At 41.0% G+C, this 25,956-nt stretch overlaps 2 protein-coding genes across 16 annotated transcripts; one reads left to right on the top strand and one right to left on the bottom strand.

The window, feature by feature from the left end:
- The first annotated feature begins 263 nt into the window (after window positions 1–263).
- Window positions 264–22,272, top strand: AGBL5 (AGBL carboxypeptidase 5). Of its 14 annotated transcripts, none has more exons than XM_026671572.2 (18): window positions 264–313; window positions 2,309–2,606; window positions 3,171–3,342; window positions 4,550–4,716; window positions 7,569–7,721; window positions 8,354–8,531; window positions 9,284–9,462; window positions 10,231–10,744; window positions 11,386–11,555; window positions 13,124–13,259; window positions 14,778–14,965; window positions 16,490–16,689; window positions 18,475–18,642; window positions 20,292–20,389; window positions 20,668–20,714; window positions 20,982–21,142; window positions 21,266–21,345; window positions 21,561–22,272. In XM_026671572.2, exons 2-18 carry the CDS (start codon window positions 2,368–2,370, stop codon window positions 21,630–21,632), a joined length of 2,922 nt encoding a protein of 973 aa, XP_026527357.2. In that variant the 5' UTR covers window positions 264–313; window positions 2,309–2,367; the 3' UTR covers window positions 21,633–22,272. The 14 variants fall into 14 exon arrangements, with proteins under 14 accessions (XP_026527357.2, XP_087815450.1, XP_087815438.1 ...); XM_087959324.1 differs by lacking the exon at window positions 7,569–7,721 and adding an exon at window positions 432–607; XM_087959297.1 differs by lacking the exon at window positions 264–313 and adding an exon at window positions 432–607.
- Window positions 22,273–22,378: 106 nt separating this feature from the next.
- Window positions 22,379–23,364, bottom strand: OST4 (oligosaccharyltransferase complex subunit 4, non-catalytic). Of its 2 annotated transcripts, XR_003371200.2 has the most exons (3): window positions 22,895–23,364; window positions 22,564–22,720; window positions 22,379–22,475 (listed from the first exon to the last, which is right to left on the bottom strand). XR_003371200.2 is itself a non-coding variant. In XM_026671573.2 (2 exons), exon 1 carries the CDS (start codon window positions 22,717–22,719, stop codon window positions 22,606–22,608), a length of 114 nt encoding a protein of 37 aa, XP_026527358.1. In that variant the 5' UTR covers window position 22,720; the 3' UTR covers window positions 22,379–22,475; window positions 22,564–22,605. The 2 variants fall into 2 exon arrangements, 1 of the variants encoding a protein (XP_026527358.1); XM_026671573.2 differs by lacking the exon at window positions 22,895–23,364.
- Window positions 23,365–25,956: the final 2,592 nt, after the last annotated feature.

The raw sequence follows: 25,956 nt of genomic DNA, 5'->3' as shown, positions 1-25,956 counted from the left end.
AAGTAAGAAGACGTACCCGTAGCCACGCCCACTCGTGAGATTGGCCAATGGCCTCGGGTCACCCACTTTACAAAGAAAACTAATTGGCGGCGCTCCCGTCCCGTCGGCTACCATAGCAACCATGTCACCATGGAAGGGACGCGGCTAGCCAATGGTGCATCGTGTTGCTATGGAGAGGTACAGCGGACCAATAGGGAGCTGGATTGCACCAGCTAAAGAAACATAGCCTATGATAAAAAGTGTTGTTGTTGCCTGGGCAACCGAAGGTAGGGCTGGCCTAGGCCGGTGCCCCTGGCGGTGGCGACGGGAGCAGGTTGGTGGATTTGAGGGGAGAAGGGAGGAGAGTGGGGTGCGCTGGGGCGATAGTTGCATCCGTTTTACTCTCTTGTTCTCACCTGTGTGTGTCCAATATATAAAATTTAAAAAAATAGGAGTGTATGGACCTTCCCTCCGTTGCCTCTCCATCGAAGCTTCGGTTCCGGAAAGGGGGACGGATAAAGGGGACAGTAAAATAATGGCCCTTCTGTGTCTACTTGGCTGACTTCTGACTCCATGTGGCAGGCGGCCCCTACGAACGGGAAGGAAATGGAGGGGGCGTGACGCTCAGGTATCCACTGAGCCATTAGGCAAAAGATAGTAATAGCCCTACGAATTAATCTGTCTCCTCCCATTCTGATTAAAAACATGCTCAGACTTTGTTATTTTTACAGCCTTTTACTCTGCGATATCCGTTGTGTAGTTTGTTTTTTTACTATAGAAACATTCTTCAGGAATGGCGTGTCCCGATATGAGCACAGCAACAGAGTGGTCAGTGCCTGGAATGCACTACCGGATTCTGTTGTTACATCCTCAAACCCCCACTTCTTTAACCTCAAACTATCTACTACTGACCTCACCCCATTCCTAAGAGGTCTGTAAGGGGCGTGCATAAGTGCACCATCGTGCCTACCGTCCCTGTCCTATTGTCCCCATTTATTCCTACGTATTTCCTGTATTCTTATTCGTGTTTATACTTATATCTATTATCTTGTAAGCGATTGACAAATCAAATAAAATAAAATAAAATAAAATAAATAAACAATAGTAGCCTCTCATATCTCCCAATCAAGAGTATCCAGAGTAATATTGTGCCTGGTCCACACAATTAACACTATGGCTTGATGCAAGGAGTGAACTGAGCTTTGATATTACTCAAAACTACAGGATAATGTATTGCATACTATGTTGTATGAAATCAAGTTAAACATACTTCAGCAGGTGTGACTTAGTCTGGCTGGGGTACTGGATCAGCAATTATTGTACTTTTAATTTTGTGCATTTGAATAGGATAGGATAGGATAGGATAGGATTCTTTATTGGCCAAGTGTGATTGGACACACAAGGAATTTATCAGTTTTTTAATAAAATTGTTGCTTAATTTTATACCTGCATTTCATTTGAAAGCTTAAGGTGTACATGTAGCATTTCCCCCTTTTAATTTCAACACTACCACCACCCCCAGCAACCTAGTGAGATTGCGCTCAAAAATTGTGATTGTCCCAAATGTGTCTTCCCAAGTGCCAGTCCAACATTTTCATCACTACATTCTACTGGCTCTCTGTGAAAGAGTGAGAAAAATGTCTTAAGAACATTTTCTTAAACTACCACATTCCCCTTATTTGCTTTTTTTGTAAAGTAAAAAACCGCAAATATTGCAAACTTCTCTAAATATACTTACTTCAGTTTGATAGGTTTGTGTTGCCCTTTACTCCAAATGTGCCAAATATCAATCTAGGCATGATATTTCTGTAGTTATTATAATTTAGGTATTTCTTGAATTCTCCAGACCAAAGCCCTCTTCACAAATAACGTTGAATTTAAAGCTAGCACTGTATAAAGGGATCTGGAACCTGACAGCCAGTTAAATCAAGTAGTATAACTTGCATCAATTTGATCCGTGCTGCTTGTGGACAGCTATGTCTCAAGTAGGATATCCTCTTTGACTGCAGACATTTCGATGATATTCAAGCTGCTGAAATCCGGCAGATTTGGGGCCAACTTTCAGTACTGGGCTTGGCAAAAATGATGTTGGTAGTCTGAATTGAATGAGAAATTGTTAAATGTTTCCACATGAAGGAATTTGAATTATATTCTTATAGGAAGTTCAGAATATAGGTTTGGTGATCCAGTAGTTTGTTTTTATAAACTTGGGCTCAGTTGGTATTGACTGAAAAGTTTTTGCATGTGTGTGCTTATCAGTGTGATATGATTAGGTAAAGGTAAAGAGGAATTTTAAGTAAAAATGTGGTCATTCCATTTTGTTCTTTAGGAAGTACTTCAGACATCATATTGTAGGAGAATGAAACCACTCTGGTCACCGGGATTACGATGGAAATACGCTGTGGTGGCCTATTGTTCAGCTCCAAATTTGACTCTGGCAATTTGGCTAATGTTGAGAAGGTGGAACACCAGGAAGGTGATGGTGACAACAGCTTAAATGGCAGTGGCAGCATCAATACTTCTTCTGCCTCAATGGTGTTTGGCAACTCCCTCCCCTCTGCAGACTATGAATTCAATGTGTGGACCAAGCCAGATTGTGGTGACACAGAATATGAAAATGGGAACAGGTAAAAGGAGCATTGAAACCACATCCATTTTTCTATTATATCTACTGATTATAGGAATGGATCTGTCGAGGAAGCCATTCCTAACCCTTTTTATCGCACAAGCTTTCTGTCCTTTTCCATTTAGTAATAGCAGAGTTGTACCTATTATCTAAGATCATTACTTTAGAAGCCTATTCTGAACAGAAACCAGAAGTTATAACTTTTAATTTGATTTATATATTAATAAATATAGTTATGCACAGAGACACACATATGTACATGTATATATTATACGTATATACATACAGTATAACAAAATCTTACTTCAAGGGTGTCATAATTTAAAATAGGCATAGAAAAATACCAGAGAAAAGGAAAATACAGGTTGTTATGACTTTCAGTTGGATATACTGTACTTTATTCTTTAAACAGAAAAGGAATGGAGGTCATCTGTGAAAAGGACAGTTCCCAATTCCAAGTGTGCCTGATCTTTCTGGGCAGAAATGCAATTTCTGGGATCTGAAATGTAAATGATGGGTGCTGTTATCTAACTCTTCTTTGTCTTTCCCCTGTCTTCTTCCCCAGATCCTGGTTTTATTTTAGTGTGAGGGGAGGAATGCCTGGCAAGTTAATCAAGATTCATATTGTGAATATGAATAAGCAGACCAAACTTTATTCCCAGGGAATGACACCTTTAGTCAAGACAGTACCTGCCAAACCCCGTTGGGAACGCATTCGTGAGCGACCTGCCTATGAGGTATCTGCATAACATGTATTTTGAGGAAAGATGTGCTGAGGTTGGGCTTATATGTACTATTGTATCCTGATAGCCTCCAGAAACAACATATGACATGAACCTGACTTACTTAAATATGGGAGTGGATGAAAAAGTGAATTTATTTGAACCAACTTTGGGCTTCATAAAAGAGGAATAGCAAAGGCAGTATCTAATCATCAGAAAGGGGAGCCTTGAGTGCTGATTAAGAGGTCCTGATATTATCTGCTTTGTGTTTCTATTGGACTGTTTCTTCCATGTTTCGAAAAGTTGGAATATACTAAATTTATTCTCTCCTCTTCTATCTCCAGGATCCAATATCAGCTTGGTTTAATTTCAGGCTGTTTGGCTGAGTCACAGATGCATGCATATATGATTCTTCTTACTACTTAACAATATAAGAAAATGCATGTGTGCTTACACTGCAGGATCCAATCTGGGTCAGTCACTGGGAGCAGAGGTTTAGTCTTCTGAGCTTTCAGACTCATGCTGGACCCCATCCTCAGGGAACTTCTCCTTCATCAGAATGTGTGCTTTGGACTTTCCTATGCATAGAATTTATGTGGTACCTAGTTGTGTGTAGCCAGCAATAGCAGAGTTGAATCTATCATCTGAGATCCTTTAGTTTAGAAGCCTATTCTGATCATTACTTTAGAAGCCACACATAATCAGGCACTACATAAATACTATACATAGAATAGCCCAAAGCACATATTCTGATGAGAGAGACGTTCCCTGAGGATGGACTCCAGCATGAATCCAAAAGCTCAAAAAACTAAATCTCTGGTCCCAGTGATCAACTCAGATTGGATCCTGCAACATTATGCTGGGACATGAACATTTGCCTTCATTCATGTGCTCACACTGCCCAAAAGAATAAATAATTTAGTCTACATATCACAGTTTTTCTAGATTCTTATTTTAACATCATGGGGCAAACAATATTTTAGGCTTATTTGCCTAACATATCATAACAGGTGGGTTGCGTTGTGACAGTAAAGATGATAAAGGCAGTGATATATCTGGCAGAGCTGAACATCTGATCCAGGCAATACTAAAAAACGAAGGATCTTGTGCAAACAAGAATTGCAGCAGGCTGGGAAGAACATTGTGTCTATTTGTGTCCTAAGTTGTCTGTAATGTTTCAACCTATGTTGGAAATCACTCTTGGGCATTTTAACTCTTGCAGATGGCGGAGACTCAGTTTGTCCTATCTTTTGTACATCGATTCCTGGATTGTCGAGGAGCCACCACATACTTTGCCTTCTGCTATCCCTTCTCATACACAGAATGCCAGGACATGCTGACACAGTTGGATGCCCACTTTGCAGAGTGCAGACATCTCTCTCCTAGCAGGTAATTCTAGTTTTGATACACTGCTACCATTCCCTTCCTATCCTGTAGAATCAGCTAGGAGAAATACTTTGTATATTAAGCATATATACAAATGGTTGTTTACCTGGAGTTACCTGTGTAAACAACAAGGAGGAAGGAACCATTTGGGAACAGAAGGGGTAACATTGTTCTGTTCATACTGGGTCTTGGTGACGTTCAAATCTTCCTCTGTAATAGTGCTAGAGCTTGATCACCAAGCTTAGGTTTGAGGATGGTGGAGCAAACTTTTCCACCTCATATTTATTTACTGTTGTGGGTTTCTAGTATGCATAAAAATGGATCCCCAAGCAAAAGAGCCAAGAGTTGTTATAGACTCTATTTTAGGTGTTACATCAATTATTCATATCTCTTAGATTGTGTGTGTGAAGGCAGTTCTAATGATGTTTATCAATTGAATAAACAACTAGATACCGAATGTTAAGCTTTTTTCTATTTCCCTTCCATTAGAACAAAATAAGTCTATTACAGTAATTCTTCTTAAACCCAGAACCTAAACTCAAATATGCAGGGATATCAAAAAGAAATAATTAATACAAAATATCAGAAATGGACATCACCTTATAATCGGGTGGGATCCGACAGGGTTAACTACTGGTTCGATGATTTACAAGGTTCGGTGATTCACGATGTGCTTCCCTGCACGCTGTGCGTGTGCCTGTAAATCGCCTGTAAATCGTCATCAGCCTGGTGCCTGGACAGCTGAGCAGCGCTGCATTTGGAGAAGCAGCCTTTGAAAAAGCCCTTTTTTCCTGCTTTTTTAACTGCAGCTGTGCCTCACTTGGCAGCTGAAGTTGAAAAAGCAGGAAATAAAGGTCAGGTAAGAGCCCGGGCGGGCGGGTGAGCAAAAACGTCAGCAGACATAGAACCGGTTCTATGTCTGCTGTTCTTCAGAGCTACCGGTTCTACAGAAGTGGACAGAACCGGTAGAAACCCACCGCTGCTTATAATACAGGAAACCACAGTGTTGCTTGGTTTGGAATATCCTTGCTCTCATTTAGCTCTCAAAAAAAGCCATCAAGAGCCACCTGGAAAGTACTTTTGTGAATATGCTTCTAGTTAATCTAGTAGTAGTTTGTAAATTAAGAGTATTTTTCTGCTCACATGAATATCAAAAAGTGCCTCTCTTGAATCTAACCAAAGGTGTCTCCAGTTTGGTGTTAGATACAGTGAGTGGGAATGTTCCAAATGGTTTGAGACTGATTTTTCCAGTCCTATTGGAGTTGCTAAGGGTCTAATGTGGCATCTTATTTATGCAAAAGCATCTCATGGCTTGGATCATCAGTATTAAAAGTCCTAGTTATTATAAAAGCCAGTTATAGAAGCAGGGCCATCTCTTCTCTACGTAGAGTGTGTGTCCCATAGAGTGTGGCAGTAGTGTTATTATTTATTCCTTTTATTATTCTCTACTTCCCCCTTTTATTGTTGTTGTTATTATTATTGTTTTTATTGTCTCTTTTCATTAAACATGAAATTCAGTCAACTGAACATTTAAAAATGTATCACAAATATCAGTGACTGGTGCTAATGGTTGATACGGGTTGTTACCAGCGTCCTAGGTATCAACCAAGCATCTAACCATTATTATTATTATTATTATTATTATTATTATTATTATTATCTGTTGCCTTGTAAGTACACAAAGTGCATCTGTATCAGAGACAACTTCCTTGTGTGTCTGATCACACTTGGCCAATAAAGCATTCAATTCAAATTAAATACAATACAGATTCTAGTCAGAAATGAAGCTTTATTACAGAAAAGGTATGGAGATCAGATTCATATGTAATTATCAGCTGTATACAAAGAACAATACCTCCAGCCAGATCATTTAAAAAGCTAGTGGTTGAATTTGTACATGCTAAACTTATTTCATTTTAATCTGTTTATTGCTATTGTAGTCCATTTAGTTCAGTGTGTCAGTTTATCCCGGAAATCCCAAAAATGGGTTAACTTAGTGACCAAATAAAATGTGTTGTGAGAGCCCAGCCCCAAAATATTCATGCCCTTGGTGGAAGAAGCCCCTTCTTAGAACACCCTCTTTCTTATTGGACAGAATGGGTGTTCTGCTGTTCATTGGGTTTTCTCCCATCTTTGTACCAAGGAATGTTTTACAAATTTACAACTTTTTCTCAAAGAGTTCCATTTGGTCCCTTCTCTTTTTCTTGGCATTAAAACATATTCGTTTCAAAACATTTTGCTGGAGAAGAGTTTTACTCTTCTGTGTTTTATCTGCATTACTTTCTACTGTGATCATTTCCCCCTCTGTTGCCTGTTACATTAAAATAGTTTTATTATAATTTACTGCTTTGTTTTTTGTAGGATAATGTGGATACTATTAAGTAAAGAATAGGTATAAATGTTTTAAAGTAAATACATGACAATCAGGAATTCCTCTGGAGCATGATGAGATTGTGTTCTTACTGGTTACTTAATCATTATTGTCTCCTATTGTTGAATGTACCTGCAGCTATGGCAATGATAAAAAAGCAAAAATAGCTCTTTCAGAGTCCAATTAAAAATCTCTGTGATCCTACACTGGTTCTCTAACAAGGGGGATAAAGAAAATGAAATATCTAAATGGAAAGAAATTCCTCACCATATTAACCTTATTCTTTCCAACACATTTTCATAAAAGTCTTGCTTTTTACTTGGTTTTTCTTATTTCTCTGTCTCTTTGGAAACAAATGGGCTTGTTTATTCAAAGAAGCTGGGATGATGAAATTGAATTAATAAAGAGGACTTGGCTGGGGGAATGGTCTGGAGAAGTGGAAAAGAAAAACTTAGCTAGACCCTTCTTTGCCCATCTAAACTAGTGTCCAACATTATGGCACAATTAGTCGGAGGGCAGGCGCAGACTCTAGAAAAGCTGAGGGGAAGCCGCGCTCCACCACCCACAGAGCAAGAAAGTACTCTAGAGGAGGACGTGGAAAAGGGAAAAAGGAGGCGGCCCCACCCAGGGATACACCGTAAGTGACTGCTTTGATTCCCTTGCCAGGCCTAGGTGATCTCAAGTGGGAGGTAGCTGATGGGCAAGGTTTTTCATCGGGCCCCCAGGAAGCTTTTGTGAAAAAAAATTGATATGCTTTGGGATAATTTTTCAAGATCTAAATGGCCAGTTTCCCCCTCTCTCATCTCTTCTAGAAATAAGCTTATCTCAAAATGAGGGCCCATCGAAAGGCTGAGGCTACCAGAAAGTTCCTCTGGCCTTCTACTTCATGTCAGTTTTCAGGACACCCAGTAGAAGAGTGCGGGAATGGCTCTTTATTGCAAAAGGATAATAAGTTGGCCCAGATAGCTAAAATAGTTCCACTTGAGTGTTGGAATGATTCTTGGATCAAAGTCCAACAGAAAAACGGACAAAGATGAGGAATGAAAATTGGCAATAGAGAGAATTCTCAAGAAGTCCCTTCCTCTCTCTTCCAATGTAAAATCCTTAAAAGAAGATTATTGGGGGGGGGGGGACTTTTGTGAAGTTCTTTTTGGGGAGGAGGCAGAAGCCAGTATGAGGATCCTTTGACAGAACAAAAGGGTGGTGCTCTTGGAGTAAATTAGAAACCACACTACACTGAAACGGCCTTCCTATTCTTTTAATCTCCAGCTATCTGGATGCCATCTATTATCATCGGGAATTGTTGTGCTATTCCCTGGATAAGCTACGTGTGGACTTGCTCACTATCACATCATGTCACGGCATGCAGGAGACGCGGGAGGCTCGACTGGAGAAGTTATTCCCAGACAAGAACACACCCCGACCACACTGTTTTGTGGGAAAGAGAGTAAGTTAGTTGATGCATGTGAGATGTAGAATATGCTGCTATAGAAGATGCTGAACTGGCTGTAATGTAATAGGTTATTCAGAAAGAGCTGTAGGTCTACAATTGCTATGGATGAGATAGGAAGGCAATTGTGACTGCCCATCCCTCATTTCAATGGGGAATAAACCATCAAGAGTCTTCTGATATTAACAGCTTCATCCACATCAATCAAGATAATGTAACCCTTCCCCTTAGTTTGCTTCCTCATGTTGTTGCTCTTCCTCTATGATTTCATCTGATTTTTTTTTCTGATTTTTCATATTTCACATTGCTTTTTTCTGCTCTAATTGCCTCTTATTGAAAAAATCTTAGTAATTATTTCTCTTTTGTTTCTCTTTCATATTCTTTGTTCTTCTGGTGGTCTGAGAGTTTCTATTTGTTTTTAGCAATGCCTGTTTTTGAAAACTTCATCCTTCTCAAATGATTTTCCCAATATCTTTAGGGTTCAAATATTTCCTTTTGCTTCTCTCTTCTATTTGTATTTTAGGGTGATCCTGAAGATAGGAGTTCTCTCTTTTTATTTTCTGTGCTGTGACACTTAACACTAAAGCAGTACTGTATACTGCTATAATAAGTATGATGTCAAATAAATGGGAAACAAAAATATTTGCAGGGCTTGTGGTCTCTAAGGAAAGCTAGAAAGCTTTTAGTTTTGAAAAAATCACTAATACTTTTGCATTTCTCCTCTTCCTGACCCTCTCACCCTGTGTTAGGTATTCTTTCTGAGCAGCAGAGTACATCCTGGGGAAACACCCTCTAGCTTTGTGTTCAATGGATTCCTGGAATTCATACTGAGAGAGGAGGATCCTCGGGCCCAAATGCTGCGTCGTATGTTTGTCTTTAAGCTCATCCCTATGCTAAATCCAGATGGAGTGATGCGAGGACACTATCGGTAAATATCCTGCAGACATTTAGGCTTTGGAGAATGGCTCTGGGACAGGAAAAAGCTCTGGTTCCTTGTGGCTGATTGTAATCTATCCACATTTAGCTTCTACAGCAGATTACTATTGCTTGGAGGTTGAGAAACAGCAACAGGCTTAGGCCAATAGGTATGGAGGGAGAGTAGATCATTGTTTTTCCTCCTTGCCCTCCTCCAGTTATAAGGGAATTGTAGTAGATTAAGATCTAAGACTTCTAAATGTTCATATGAGATCATTGAGTTTATCAACCTGTTCTGCTCTCAAAACAACACCCAGTCCAAATCTCTTGAGTCTGTGAGGCTGCCTAGCCACTGTTCATTAGAACAGAAAACATTGACTAGGATAGTTTGATGGTCAGCAATGTCTGTTCTGTTTCACAAATACATTATAATTGCCTGCTAGCTCCATATGTGGAGGGGACAAGGGCTGCTTAATCTAGGATAAAAATTTAAGTGAGCAGTCTATAAAAAATGTGAGACCTGGCAACATTGGCTGTATATTATGCACAAGACAATAGTTGCATTTTCCCTTCCTTCACAAGTGGAGGAATGTCTCAATTTGTTTGCCACCTTGAGTTATTTGTAAAAATAATAAAAGAAGGAAATACATACATACATACATACATACATACATACATACATACATACACACACACACACACACATACATACATACATACATTTGTGTAGCTGTGTTAAAGATTCAGTCCCATTCATCATGATTTATTTTGCTTTCCACAGGACAGACGCTCGAGGAGTTAATTTGAATCGTCAGTATTTGAACCCTGATGCAGAGCTGCATCCTCCTGTGTATGGGGCCAAGGCTGTCATGCTCTATCACCATGTTCACAGCCGGATGCAGCCTGGTTCTCCTGATTGGCGAACCTATGTCCCTCCCCTCAACACAAAAGTAGCCAATCATCGTTGTACCCGCAAATGTTCTCATGGCGAAGATATCCCTCTTTCTGAGCTGGAGAAAACAAACAACATTCGCAACTGTTCCAGAGATTCCTGCATCACCTCATCTCAGGACCTTGAGGCTTCAGAGGTACCAGGAAGCAATGATGTCTGGATCCTTTCAAAAGGACTCTTATCTGAACACTGTGAGAATGATGTTGAGAATCCTCCACCACCAGCCCCAGAAACCATCCCACCTCAACAGAGTGGTCTGGCTTACTATGTTGATCTGCACGGACATGCCTCTAAGCGTGGCTGTTTCATGTATGGGAACAACATTTCTGATGAGACCTGCCAGGTGAGACTTACTTGGCCCCTCTAGCAATGCCCTGGACAACACAGGCAAAATTGGGCTTGTATAATCCCAAAGGCCAGGGCAGAAGGGATTAGAGGCAGATAAAAATAGTCCCATATTTGCTCCTCTGAGATGAGTTTAAACTTACTTAAGGATGTTACAGATAGAGATGAAGTGGCTTCAGGGACAAAACAAAGGGGATGTTTTTATGTACGCTTCTTGCTTTTCTCTCTGCTTAACTTATTTGTAGGACTGGGTTTGGAAGGTTATGAAAGACTCAACTGAGATTCTCTGACTAAAGTGCTAAATATTTTGTTCAGGTGCCTTTCAGACCAAAAGATGATGTCAAGTTTCTATGTGTGTTGTTTTCTTTTATAACTTCCATGCTGATGATGTTGTTTGACCATGGTAGACAGTCTCCTCAGCATTTCATGTACTGTGTTTGTTCTGTTTAATTGTTAAACCTAATCACCAAGAATTGCTTTCTCTAGTAGGCTGAATCTCTTTATTACTGTTTTCAATTAGTTTGGCTAGATCGTTGCTTCCCGGCCAGTGTCTCTGACAAGAAGCAAAACTGCCTGTTTCTATAGCATGTCGAAATAGGAAGAGCTTTTGAGTCTCCAGTTTCTTAATTGCTTTTACAGGTTGAAAATATGCTGTTTCCTAAGCTCATCTCCTTGAACTCTGCTCATTTTGATTTCACGGGGTGCAACTTTTCAGAGAAGAATATGTATGCTAAAGACAAGCGGGATGGACAATCAAAAGAGGGTAGTGGACGTGTGGCCATTTACAAGGCCTCAGGCATCATTCACAGGTATGTGCTTCAATGAGATACTGCTTCATGATCACAGCCGTTGGTTCTGTAGGTCTGTTCCTTTTCTCCCACCTCCAATATCTACAAAGTTCCTGCCACCTTAAGAATCTGGTAGATCAAATTGAAGCCAGAGAGAAGAAATTCCCACAAGTGGAGTAACTGTTGAGAGGAAGCTTATTAGGGAATCCTGCCAGGATTCCATGGAGTGAATTTCCCAGTGCTAAATAGTTGGCCTTCAGAGGAAAGCTACGAGTTGTATGAACACTTGGCTTTGTATAAAACATAAGTTCTGACTAATAAAATATGACAGGAATCCATATTTGAGCAGAGGCATATGTTATTGTTTAGGATGATACAAGTTGATCCTTTTGGTGCTACCAACATATCTCTTTTTCATCTAGGAATAACATGGGTCTTTTCATTAGCATTTTGGTTGTTACAATGATTTCAAACTTGGCAACTTTAATACTTCCACTCTCAGAATTCTCAGCCAGGCTCCTTAAAAGTTTCCTGTAAAAGAGTGTTATATAATAGGTTGCTACCAGTTAAATTGACTTTTCCAATATATTCTGATTTGTCTATCTGGGGTGTTCTTAGTTTTTCCACCTAGGACCTCTCTTAGGCCCAACTTTGAGAAAGCCAGAAGACAGAGAATTTAACAAATCAGTGCTACGTGCAAGTGGTAGCTATACAGCATTGTGATCTGCAGATGAGAAAGGTTAAAGAAAATTTATGGTTTTTTTTTAAAGTTAGTGAAGCCAAATATTTACCGTAGTTATAAAAAAGAAGCTTACTGGGAAGAGGAATACAGAAAAAGAAGGTTAAGCAACAACCATGGGAACGCTCAGTCTAGCTCAGGGGTGTCAAACTTGCATCATCATATCATCATCATGTGATGTGACTTTTTTCCCCTTTGGGGATGGGCGTGGCCTGCGCGTAACGCATCCGGATTGTGGGCCACAAGTTTGACACCCCTGATCTAGCTGAATTAACCACTAATAATTACCTACCCAAATCAGAGCTTGGATTTCAGCAATGATTAAAATTCACTGCAAAGAGAACAGTTGAAGAAAAACCACTGGGGCCCCTTAAAGGTCTTTGCCTTTTCCTCCTATTGCTTGAATGCTATTTCAAGTGTATGGAAGAGACAATACAGAGAATAAAACAAAGTTGGCTTCTTTGGGGAATCACAAAATTGGAAGATATTGCAAAGATCATCCAGTTCAATCCATTGTTCTATGCAGAGAAAAGGATGCTTTAGCTAATTAGAGCAAGCAGAATGTTCCATTTCTGATGTCAAGAGTCTTTAACAGTAAACCATAATATTATTTGGTGCCTGAATCTATCTTTTTACCAATGCATAGTTGAATAAAAACACCAGCTATATTTTTTGCCAATCATGCTATTGATGAAAAGGTCTCTATGGGAACATCTTTTGGGAGAAAAAAATTATGAATTCAGTGTATTAAAACCTTTCATCATGAAGTTACCTATCAGAGGTTAACAGAATGTGTCATATTAGTTCATAATTTGCATTAACATTGGTAACCTTTTCATTTGTTTCCCAGTTACACATTGGAATGCAATTACAACACAGGAAGATCAGTCAATACTGTTCCAGCAGCATGTCACGATAATGGGCGGGCAACGCCTCCTCCTCTCCCAACATTCCCATCCAAATACACTGTGGAGCTGTTTGAGCAGGTATCTCAGGCGATCCCAACCCCCACCCCAGATTCAGTGTCAGATTAAGTCACCATGTTCCAGGACGTGTGGAAGAGTAGTCTACACTCCTATACTAGGAAACATCCTCTTATCCAGGGAGAAGTAGAATTAGTATTTGCAAAGAGCCTTCAGGACTATTTATTTAGTCTATATGCAAGGGGGTGTGATGTCCTCACTCTTATCTTGCTCAAACCCTAAACAAATGGACAACTCCTCATACCATGATTAATTCAGAAGAAAGCATCTGTAGCCTTTGGATTATGGGGCTCTAAAGTTGGCCAAATGGCAAATTCTTATATGGCAAAAGCGTTAGAAGTTTCCCAGCATTTCAGGGAGCTGTGCCAAGGATGTGTTTTTTAGACTTTCTTGTTCTGGCCCTTCAGATTCAGGAATAAGTTTACTAAATGCCTACTTAGATACTGTTCTTTCTTGGATGCCAACAAATTGCACATCACAGACTGAAAAGTAGCGCCACATGAAAAATCATTTATCTGGCAGGCATTGATCATCCTAAACTCATTGTGAGATCTCCTTGAATGCTGGCAGGTGATGGAACATTGCTCAGATGCAAATGATTTATTTTGATTTACTGCTGCTGCAAAATGTAAAGTGATTTACTTTGGTGTTATCCATTCTCAGGCAAGCATAACAATGGCTCAGCAGTTAAAGACACTGATCTTGTCAGCTGGAAACCTGACAGTCCAGGTTCGAGACCTAAGTGCCACGTGACATTACTTGCCCCAGTTCCTGCCCACCTTGTAGTTCAAAAGCATGCAGATGCAAATAGATAAATAAGTACCACTTTGGTGAGAAGATAACAGCATTCCAGGCATCTCCCCGTATAGTCATGCTGGCCACATGGCTATGGAAATGTCTTCAGACAATGCTAGCTACTTCAGCTGAGAGATGAGCATTGCCCTCTAGAGTCGGACATGACTGGAAAGGGGAAACCCTTACCTTTACCTTAAATTTGGGGAAATTGAGCAATGGCATGCCTTTATCAAGTGGCAAGCTGAGTTACAGTGGACAGCACAGGGATCATGCTGTATCTGTTAAAATGTTCTACCCAACATTCTGGGTCTTTTCTCCCAAGTTTCTGCTTTTGTGTATTCTCTGAAACATATAAGCCAAACATGCAGTACACAAAAAGAAATTTGGAATCATGGAATTGGGACACAAAGAACCTGCTAAGTTGGAGATTGGCTGGCCTTATTTTCAGCTTAATTGATGCCAGCGACAGGAAGCCTCAGTATTGTTTTCTCTTCTTAGCTCGTTGATCAACATGATATAAGTATAGGAAGCACATCTGATTATACCATGTTTGAGGCCTTTGATAAAGCTCATCACCCTTTATTTATAGGGGTATACTTAACAATTGTTTACAGTGGGGGGCTTTCTGGTTTATTTTTGTTGAATCCTGCGCTAGATTTAAAAAGAAGCAGAAAAACATGAATAAGGCATGAATTTTAACAATCTACTGCCATCCTCCATATACAGGTTGGAAGGGCTTTAGCAATCGCAGCACTGGATATGGCAGAATGCAACCCCTGGCCTCGGATTGTCCTCTCTGAACACAGTTGCCTTAGCAATCTGCGTGCCTGGATGCTGAAACACGTGCGCAGCATGAGAGGAGTGACAGGCTACTCCAAGAGGAAGGGTGCCAAAACCCCACCCAAGGGGGGCAAGTACGTGACCAGATGGGGATGTAGGTTCAGTGAAAAAAGTAAAGCTCATAGGAAATTCAGCTGGGACAGACAAAGGACTTTCTGTGGGAATTCAGGATTGTTTTCCACAAATCTTTCCCTGACTTTTGTCCTGACTGCCGCAGTCTCTTCATTTGCAGCTTTGCTGCATAGAAAGTATATCTGCCTGCATAAAATACCTGCGTTCTGGAGGGTTATTATACCCTTCCCTAATAATAGTCCCTATTATTAGGACTAATAATAGCATCTTTTTACCTGTAGATTATTTTGTCACAAAAGTTTTTTTTTAAATAATCTTTGAGAGAAGAGGTGTTTGTGGTTTTTGAAATTGCACATATTACCTTGAAGTCCTGATACTTATGGCTGAAAGAGAATAGAAGAAAGGCTAACATTCTAAAAAGGGGACCTGAAAAAGTTAAATGATAAACCTAAAATCGTCACTGTTTGATATTCTATTTGGAAGAATGCCTCCTCCTCTAACTTAAGAATAATTCCATTCAGGTTTCAGAGAAAAGGGCCTAAGAACAAAGAAATGGCATTTTGTTCTAGTACTATTTTCTCTTATATTGTTTTAGGAAAGGATTATATGTGATCTTTGTTATTTTCTTCTAATACGTACACTGGAGAGAACACTGCAATACAGTTTTTAGCAATGGAACCACATTTAAGAAACACAGCAAATTTATCCTATGTTAACAGATATGCTGCTTTGAATTTTGTATCTGATTCCTTTTGACTCCTGGTGATGGCCTGGACAAGTCCCTGAACTTTATTGGCAATACTTTTTGGAAGTGGTTTGCCCTCACCTTCTTAGGACTGAAATTGAGTGACCACCCCAATTGTATAGCTAGCTTTGGACCTAAGGGGGACTAGAATCCAGTCTCCCAGTTTCTAGCCTGGTATCTATAACCACACATCAAACTAGCTAGTATTGTATGTTTATTTTATGTTTAGCTCTTTTTGGTCCCATTCAGTCGCTCTGACTCTACCCTGAATTAAGAGATTACAGAATTGGGGGTGCGGGGGGAAGCAAGGTGATGAGCATATTTAATATTCCTTCTGCTTCCTATTTTCCCCACAACCTATGAGATGAATTGGGCTGAGAGAATTTATGTTAATTTTGTTTAGGTTTATATGTCTGGTCATCTTACAACAGCTCTAGGCAGCTCATAATAAAACCATAGGAATATATAAAAACTAAAAATCAACCTCCCAGGGTGGCCCTAACAACTGCCCTTAAGCTCTTATCCCAGTGCCTGGGTTAAGAGGCAGGTTTAAAGTCCTTTCAGAAGGAAAGAAAAGAGAAAGGAGGTGAGCAGGAGAGCAATAGTTACCAGTTACAGTTGTATATGGGAACTAAGATATTGTGCTTAAGCACCATGCAAAAGGTTTCAGAAGGACTACTTTAGAATAAGGTCTATCTCAGATGCAAAAAAAATAACTTGCAGGGGCATTGTGGAAAGACCTGCTCTGTCTCTGATTCTTTTCTGTTATATTTTCTCCCAGTGGGATTTCTGCTTCCAGCTCAGAGAATTCTCTCTGCCGAGCCAGAAGCTTCAGTAATGGTAGCGTCAATCAACAAGCTACCTCTCAGGTCAAGATCTCACCCAGCTTCACCTTCAGCTCCTCTCACACCCCTGCCTCCTCAGGGGGGTTGGGGCAGAGCCCTCGGAAAGGTGCCTCAAGGGTGCTGGCCCTTGTGCGAGGTAAGCTGCCTAACGAATCTGTGCTGGGAGCATTCAGATGGATCTGGGAATGGATGTGCTGTGGAAAGAGGCAGCCTTAAAAGAACGTTATTTCTTCTTAATTTTTGAAATAAACACGTACGAGAATCTTGCACCAGTTTCCCCTGTGTCAGTCCAAGCCCCCTTTCACCTTTCACAGACTTCAGATGGCCTCTGTGATACTTGCATATAGCACTGGACAGAGATGTCACTTGATGAGTTGTGAACTGCTGCCTCATGAAACAGCTGCAGGACAATGGTGTTCTCTAGCAATATGTTGGGTACTTCAAAAAAGATTCTGGAGCCTCCTCTTTTCAACCTCTCATGAGATATATTCTGTTCCAACCCTTCAGGCTGCTGTTGTGTATTGATTGATTTCACTCTACTGAGAAGCTTTAGGGTAGTGTCTATGCCAATTAATTTTGTCCCTAGTACAACTTATTAAACTAAGTTCATCAAGAGTATTTATTCATAAAGCAAGGACCTGAGTCTGAATTCTTCAGCTCTAAATCCCCACCTAATATATATAGTAAGGGGTAGCAAGCTGTATCATACTAGATGTTTACAAATAGCCCCATTAATATGAAATCAGGTAAGATCCAATGTGACCTAGTCAGTGGATGAATACCACACTCATGATTGTTGTTTTTCTTGGGTGAAAACAAATATTTGAGTATATAAATATTATTCTACCTGGCATTGACAATATAGCCATAGATAATTTGCAGTTTAGTGTATGAAGTGAATCCAGAGGATGGGTTACTTTGGTAACAGTGTTGAGCATGTTGTGTGAATTCATCATTGTGTCAGTTAAATTCTGTGTTGGTAAAGCTTAGACAGAGAGGACAAATACTCAGCAATTCTACTTTCTTGGCATCTTTACTTGCTACTGCTGCATAAGAAAAATGTCAACATTTGACAGGTCTTAAGGAGGAAGGAATCAGTGAATATATATAAACTTACATTTTGTGTCTCTCAGCAAATATGTCTGTACCTTCTATAACTGACTCCCTTCCCCAAGCAACACCCTGCTGACTTTATAATGTAGGGTGAAGATGGTCCACAGACTCCCCAGACTCTGCAGTACAATATAAGCACCAATCTCCGCATGTGGCGGAGGGCAGAAGAAATTGATATCCTTGCAAGGATGAAATGTCAGCTTTTCTGAAACTTGACTTTTCCAGCAATACCTTGGGTTATTCTGTCTTGTTCCTGAAAATATCAGGACAGCCTGTCCTAATCTTGTACATTAGTCTGGGCATGTGCCCATGCACATACACACATTGCAGCTATATTTTCCATGGGTTGCAGTAGCACTAAGTATGCAATACAGTTCTCCTTTTTGTCATAGTGTCTATAATAGGGATCCCCAATCCCAGGACTGCGGACCAGTACCGGTCTGTGGCCTGTTAGGAATTGGTCCACGCAAGCAACAGGTAAGCAAAGCTTCACCTGCGCATGCACGAGATCTAAGTTGCATGCAAAATCATTTGCATGGAAAATTTGTCTTCCATGAAACCGGTTCCTGGTTCCACAAAGGTTGAGGACAGCTGGTCCATAGTACAACACACTCTGAAACAATGGAATTGGCCTTAGTTGAAAAGAAAGTAACAGAGTCCTCTCATCTTCCTGTGCTACTGTAGATAAGCTTCTTTCACTGAGGGACAATGCGTAGGTAATGTCTGTAAAGGAATAAGTAGAACCTAAGGGATGGTGATACCAAGACCTTTCAGAGCTGGCATTTTGCTTGTCCCTCATCCTACTTAGAACCTCGAGTTCAGGAGAAGAGACGCCATCAGCACCAGACTTTGCTACGAGCTGCTGTGAGCAGCATCCAGGCACCCTCTCTCCCTTGTTCCACCAGAAACACCTCTCATCTCCAGCTGGCTCCCAGCCTAGGCTCCTGCTCCCTTCCAACTACTATCAGCATACCAGGTTTGTATGCCCCTTTGCCAGAGTGCCTCTACAGCAGAAATTAAATTGACTATTGGAGTATGCCAGCAGAAGAGATGTAAGTAATGTAACAGGTCACATACTGTTGACCTGTTCCTTCTAGATGTTAGTTGCACCTAATTACCTGAGTAATTAAAGTGTAAGCATTATTTTTTGTTGAAAGGTTGGTTGGGAAAAAAAGTTTACTGACACTAAGTAATTTGATGATGAGAGATATTTGACACTGGAGTTGGAGCAGTGCAAACCATTCCATTTACAGAGGCCTATTCGCCTTCTTCCCACTCAAGTTGTTCCAATCAAAGAAAAACATTCAGATAGAGAAGGGTGTTATTCTTGAGCAGAAGTTGCTGAATGCTGTTTTCAAATGGTTTTTCTACTTGCAATTAAACTGGAACAAACATCCCTGTGATTTTAATGGTGGGTAAAAGCAACATTGATTTTAAAAAGTTCACTATATGCTGCCAGGACAGTTTTATTTATTCAACTTACACTGTGTCATTTGGAAGAAATGTAAGGCTTTCCCAAATAGGTTTTTGCTTATAGAACACAACTCAGAATGAGTAATATATGTATTTAACCTCAAACAATTAAAAGTCTTGGAAGGGAAGGAAAAAGTGGAGGGGGAAAAGATTTGTTTGAGCCAAATCTGCATCAGTTCACATGGTAGCAGTAATATATAGACAAACCAAATTAGATCCAATCAGTGATGGAGGTGTGATAAGCTATATCAAAGACTCAAGAATTTGAGAAAAAGAAACAAGCAAATCATCCATGAGCCTCTGCTTTTTAAAATACAATACTGAACTTCTGGATTTATTCTGGTTTAACTGAAAATAAGATTTATTCAAATCTGCTTCTATCTTCAACCTTTCTAAGGATTCTATCCAGAAATTGATTTTTTTTACTGCTAAGAAAGATACAGCATCTCTCCCAATTTCTTGACTCCATATGTATAGGCATTAATCATTACATTTAAAAAATATTGATAGTACTTTATTTGCAGATAAATATAAAATCATCAAATCTGACACCTGAATAGGAAGGATTAAACATGAGAAATCCAATATCCAGCCAAAAATTTTATATATTTTTCTTTGTAATATTCATTGGCCGTGTTTGTATATTTTCCGACAACTTAAACTAATTTATTCAATTTACTCATTTTTGTTGTTCAACACATCAAATTATAAACTAATTATATAAGCAAAAATTACATAAAATGCCAGGTCAAATAGCATCTGACTAGTTTGCAGTTCCATGGTGAACTAATGTGTCAGAAGTGAGCAGCTGTCCTGATTTCAGCAGTCTCTGTGAAAACTCATCACAGTCTCTTTGGATCTTGACTGAAGTCTCTGCCTCAAACAATAACAGCCAAGCCAATATTATCCTGGGGGATCTGATATAACAAATCTCCAAGTTTCCGATAGGGATATCATTCCATCATTGTTAAATATGATGGATCTCAATGCTCCAAACACGCCGAACAGAAGCAAAATCTGCTGGAGTTTTGGTATTAGTATTGCTTTTTCTGCAACTGATTGCCAGTCAAATCACAACTAAGAAGTAGTCTGGGGAGTTCAGTGTAAGCTTGTATTACCTCCCTCATTTACCTTTTCTCATTGATCATGCAGGACCCAGCTGCAACAGCCTACATAAAACTGCCAAGGCTAGCACTGAGCATGTCCCCGAGAAGCTGAAGCCTCCACCTTGTGGCCTAGCTTTGCTACAGGTAAAGGGCAGTGATTACATTGATACACAAAGCTTGACTGTCATGGGTAAATACCATCGCCCTGGGCTGCTAGTCTAGGGCTTTCCTTACATTAGAGATCAATCACTGGGCTGTTATTTGTCTGACTTTACCAAACTTTAAAAACACCCCTCTAGCACAGTGATTTCGTATCAATATCAGCTGTACCAATACTATGGTAGCATTGGACATACACGGGCTTTACATACAATCCTTGTCTTGCCGATAATATCCCAACTGGATTTTCTTTCTCCATGCAGAACTTTTCAAGACGGTTGAACAATCAAAAACTATCAGAAACTACTAGGTAATAGCAACTTAGAAGGTAACAAGTAGTAGTTTTATAAACTGGGGTGGAAAGATCTGCATGATTTCCCCCTTTTGTGCCTACCAACATGGAAGGACCAGGTTTGGAAGAGTTTCATATTAGTCATCTGTAAACAAGAAAGGTAACACCATTCTAGAAATTGTGCATATTCTTAAGTGCTGTCCAGCATTCTCTTAGGATTCCCAAGGTTCTCTATTACTGGCTGACTATGATGCACAACTTCCAAACCAAGTATTTTCCTTGCAGTCTAGATATACTGATGCCTCGGCCGAGCCGGATCCCCATACGCAGGAGACCAGTAGGACAAACCCAGCACTTACTCAGATTTCATAGCTGCAGTGATGACTCTTCTCTCAAGGTATGGAAATATGCAGCCCCAGAGATACCAGCACAAAGTTCCTTGCCAGGTAGGTTCTTGCAGGGCATTCTGTATGGTTACCAAGGCTGCTGTTTGTCCTTTTTTGGACAGTCCCTCCGATTTTCCATACTAGATAGTGGCAACAGATACAACCTTGTTTCTCTTCCTACAGAATTTCAACTGGAAATGCCAGTAATGAGTCCGAGGGAAGAATCACTTTTTCTGTGCCCTCCCAAAGTTTTGCTGGACGAGGTATGGGGAGGAGGGAGCTCTGCAAAGCCAGCTGCTGCTGCATCCCTTACCTGCAGCCGCTGCCATCCCCTTGAACCCTTGTCTTGTAGACAGAAGAAGAAGAAGCAACGCCTTTACCGTTGTATAGGCAGTAGCCACCCTCCTTATTGAAACTTTGGGGCAGCATAGCTGCAGTTGACATCATTAGTCCTCTGAGCCAGCTCTCTCTGTTGCAGCATCTCCCTGGGCGACCAGATTCCCCCCAACTCACCTACCGCAAGATCCTGTCTTTCTGCACCGAGGCCTGACTTGCCAGTGGGGGCACAACAGCTGCAGCCAATGTGCTCTAGCTCCTCAAGTGCCGCCACCCCACAGCATGCCAGCTGACTCCAACTCATCCCTTGGTGTGGAAGAAATCTCTTGAGACCCTTCTTGTTGGCACTTGATGAGTTCCAGATCCAATCACCCCCCCCCACTTCCTCTCCTCTCTCCTCTTTTAAACCAAAGCTGCTTTTTAGGACAGCAGCCAGTAGTTCTGATTTTGAGACTCTGCCAGGAATAAGGGCCTCACATCACATCCTTTTTTTTTGTAGCCAGCTACACAAGACATTGAAGGCTTAAGGGGAAGGCTAAAGGTTTCCCAGCAATCCTCATCTAAATCTGGAAATCCATCTGTTTTTTTTGTGAAGGAGGTGCCTTTCAAAAAAGAAGCAAACCAGGCTAATTGCAAGAAGCTGGGTAGGTGCATGTATGACACATGGAAACCTTAACATGACCAGCTCCTCTTGGTCTGACTACAGCCCACAGCAGTAGCCAAGACCCTTCCTCCAATGTTATTTCCACCACTGTACATAATTGGTTACTGGGTTGGAAGCTATTTTTGAAACAAGTTTGTCTTATAACATGTTTCTATTAATAAATTTCATTTGTCAGAAAAACAAAAGAAAACTGCTTTTTGAAGTGTGCGTATGTGTGTTGTGTGTGTAAGAGAGACTGATGGTTGGAATCTGCTTTGGGAAGTGATGCAAACTTAACAAGTCTCTGATACAGAAAATGAAGTGTATTCTCTAATCATTTATTATCTCCAGGTTTTCAACAAAACCAAGTACAGCTTTAACATCTGGGCCTTCATGTGCTGATGGCTCTGCATTCTGTCAAAAGAAAAGGAGGGGTGGGTGTGAGATAATCACTGCATCTGGATCCATGGAGGGGGGCAGAAAAGAAGGGGAGCCGAATTACCTTTTGGGGTAGGGGTCAGGAGAGGGCGGTCCAGTCATTCGCTCACTCCTGCTTCTTCGGGTTGTTGACGGCCACGTAGTGATAAAGGACGACCAGGAGGAACAGCGAGACTCCAAGCATATTGGCAAAGATGGCCAGTTGCACGTCCGTCACCATCCTGCGGGAGAAAAGCAGAGAGGTTAGTCCGTCACGGCCAGCGCTTTGGCCGCGGGAAGGCTCGAAGGGCCAGAAGAGACAACGGTCCCCGGGAGTCTCTCCGCGGCGGTCGCAAGTGAGCCGAGAAGAAAGCGACGTGGCAAGGCCGGTTCGCCTGGGAGCCAAGTCCACCCACCTCTCGGTTTGGGCAGCGACCCCACCGTCGTCCTCCTCCTAGCTGTCTGTGGTTCCGAAGACTTCCAGCCAGCGACGTCAAGGCGCGCCGCTCTCGCCTTCCGCTCTCTAGAAAAACTGCGGCGGGAGGGGATGGAGGAACGGAACCAACCGAGTTCCGGAAGTACTGAAGAGGCGCTGCTTTCTTTCGTGTCGTCGCGCATCGCCCTCGGCGCAGGGAGTCGAATTGCTCCGGGACCACGCGTGATCGGGCGCCCCCCGGCGGTTGAAAGGGAAAGCGTGGCCCCTCACGGCCATCCTGTAGGGCCAGGGGTCTCCAACCTTGGCAACTTTAAGATTTGTGGACTTCAACTCCCAGAATTCCTCAGACAGCTTTGCTGTCTGAGGAATTCTGGGAGTTGAAGTCCACAAGTCTTAAAGTTGCCAAGGTTGGAGACCCCTGCAGTGTAGGCGAGTCCGGCTGGTGTCTGCTCCGCCTCTCTTTGACGCCCCCTCTCTGCGATCCTTCAAATGCGTCCAATGAAAACGCAACACGCGCGCTTAAATTTACCTTCAAAAGGCGTGTCATTTAGCTAAGATATTTACATACTCCGGGCGGCTTACAGAAGCCAGCCAATTAAAAATAAAAGCAAACTCTTAATATAGGCAGTAAGGATAGTAGTATCCTCAAGGCCGAGACAACGCAGGCGCCTCAGTGCAGGAGGAAAGAGTTTAATGAAACAATTTAATGCTTTTTAAAGACCAGCAAGGTTGTCCTTCAAGAGGTCCCCGCGGATGGCAGGGTTTCAAAGAAGGGAGCAGACACTTGTCTGCCATGTGAAAATGAGCGATGCCATTGGGGATATCCGTGACCCGTTTCTATTGCACCCATAGAAGACAACATTGTCATTCTGCTTTTGGGAACTATACAATGCAGTGTTTTTTAATCATGACAACTTTAAAATGTGTGGACTTCAACTCCTAGAATTTCTCAACCAACATCTTTTCACGTATGCCAAATGGTGAGAAATCACCCGCCAATCATTGCAGAAATGAGGTTTACTACTCTTTAAAATTCTCTACAGATGGTCCTTGACTTACAACAGTTTGTTTAGTGACTATTCAGAGTTACACCAAAAAAAGTGACTTATGACCAGTTTTCACACAACCATTGCAGCATCCCTATGGTCACGTGATCAAAATCCAGACACTTGGCAACTGACTCATACTTATGATGGTTTGCAGTGTCTCAGGGTGCCGTGGACCCCTTTTGCTCTGACTAGCAAAGTCAATGGGGAAGCCAGATTTACTTAACAGTTTGACTAATTTAACAACAGCAGTGATTCACTTAACTGTGGCAAGAAAGGTGTTAACAAATGTTTCACTTAGCAAAAAAAAAATGGGCTCAATTGCAGTAAGTCAAGAATAGCTGTACATTCCTGAAGGAAACTGAAATGAGCTGAATTGAATTTGGGATGTACAGAGTTTCGAAGAAGCAGGCACTCAAGTACGAGCTCCACAAACCTGATGATCAGCTTTTCACATGTGTGGGTGTTGGGGCTTTAAAAGAGCCAGAATCTCCTCTTTAAGACCACAGATATTTCAACTTTCTGCAGGGTTGGGAGGGAGGAAAAAAATGGATAGTGGAAGAGCTGGATTGAGAAGGAGAGGACATGCTCATATAACAGACTAAAATTGCCAATAGATGCCAAGCTGATCCTGCCTCCTGTGGGACATTTGATTAGCCTCCAACAGCATGTTCGGTGAAGTGTGTCAGATTTGATATTATTTATTTATTGTATTTTATTTATTTATTTATTTATTTAATTTATATTGCCACCTATTCGCCCATGGTGATTTGAGGTGGCTTACACAATGCAAAACCATATTTAAAACAAAAAATAAAAATAAAAAACAATAAAAACTAACAAAAATAATCAAATTAGTAAAGTACAATAAAACAAAATTTCGGGGGAAAAAAAATCCAACTCCCACCCCCCAGGACAGCAGATCTACTGTAGAATTGATGCTGATTACTATCAGCCTAAGGGAAAAACACACATTTTCACGTGTATTCTCTCCCCTCCTCTTTAATCCTGTTTTTATAACTAAACATAGAAAGTCATGTTTATCTATTTTGCACTGTCTTGTTGGTTTTATTGTGGTTTCAGCCTCATATCATTTAAATGTATGGTTTGCCAATTGCACAGTGGCAGATAGGAAAGCACACTCCAGAGGGTTAATGTCATTGCCCAGAGGATCATTGGTTGCCCTCTCCCCTCTTTGGAAGAGCTTTATAGCTCCCGCTGCCTTAAGAAAGTTCAAAACATTCTCAAAGATCCATCTCATCTGGGCACCCTTTTTTTTGAACTATTACCATCTGGCAGACGGTACAGGATAATAAAAACAAGGACAGATAGGCTTCAAAACAGCTTCTATCCCAGGGCAGTAGCTCTTTTGAATTCTGCTGTATAGTGCAGTATTGGTGCGATGTCAGGGGTTTTCGGTTCAATGTGTGGAGTGTGTAGGATGTGTGTTTGTGTTTATTTTCATGGTCATGGTCATGCACTGAAGATGGTGTTTGATTTCATTGTACGAGGTGCAATGACAATAAAGTAAACTAGACTAAACTAAAGTCCTAATTCATTCTTCTATACCAAACTATCAGAATTCTCAGCAATGGTGCTGCTGGACAGGGAATTCTGGAATTTGGTCCACACATTTAAAAGTATGCCCAGGTCCCCCTTCTACCATATAATATTGGTTGTCTATCCCAGCTTGAGAAAGAAAATTAAAATGGGCAACTATGGGGGAAAAAAGACTCACAGACTGAAGTGCTTGTGGCTGCAACTACTTCGTTTATTGGAAGATCATTTGTGATCCTGAAGAAGCTAAAGTTGCATTGGACCTTCATAAGTAATTGGATTAACACTGAGGTTCTGCAGAATGTTTATTATATTGTTTATATTCATATATTATATCATACATTCCCCAGTAGCCAAGAAACTTCACAACTTGCCCTATTCAGCAATGTTTTTATGATAATGGTGTTGTATTTGTGCATTTTGCTGTTTTTATTGCTTC

The sequence above is a fragment of the Notechis scutatus genome, chromosome 1 (assembly GCF_049901735.1).
Source record: "Notechis scutatus isolate UNSWTSFEM ecotype Mainland chromosome 1, rNotScu1.2, whole genome shotgun sequence".
Classification (NCBI taxonomy): Eukaryota; Metazoa; Chordata; class Lepidosauria; order Squamata; family Elapidae; genus Notechis; species Notechis scutatus.
This window is presented reverse-complemented; position numbering and strand designations above follow the sequence as displayed.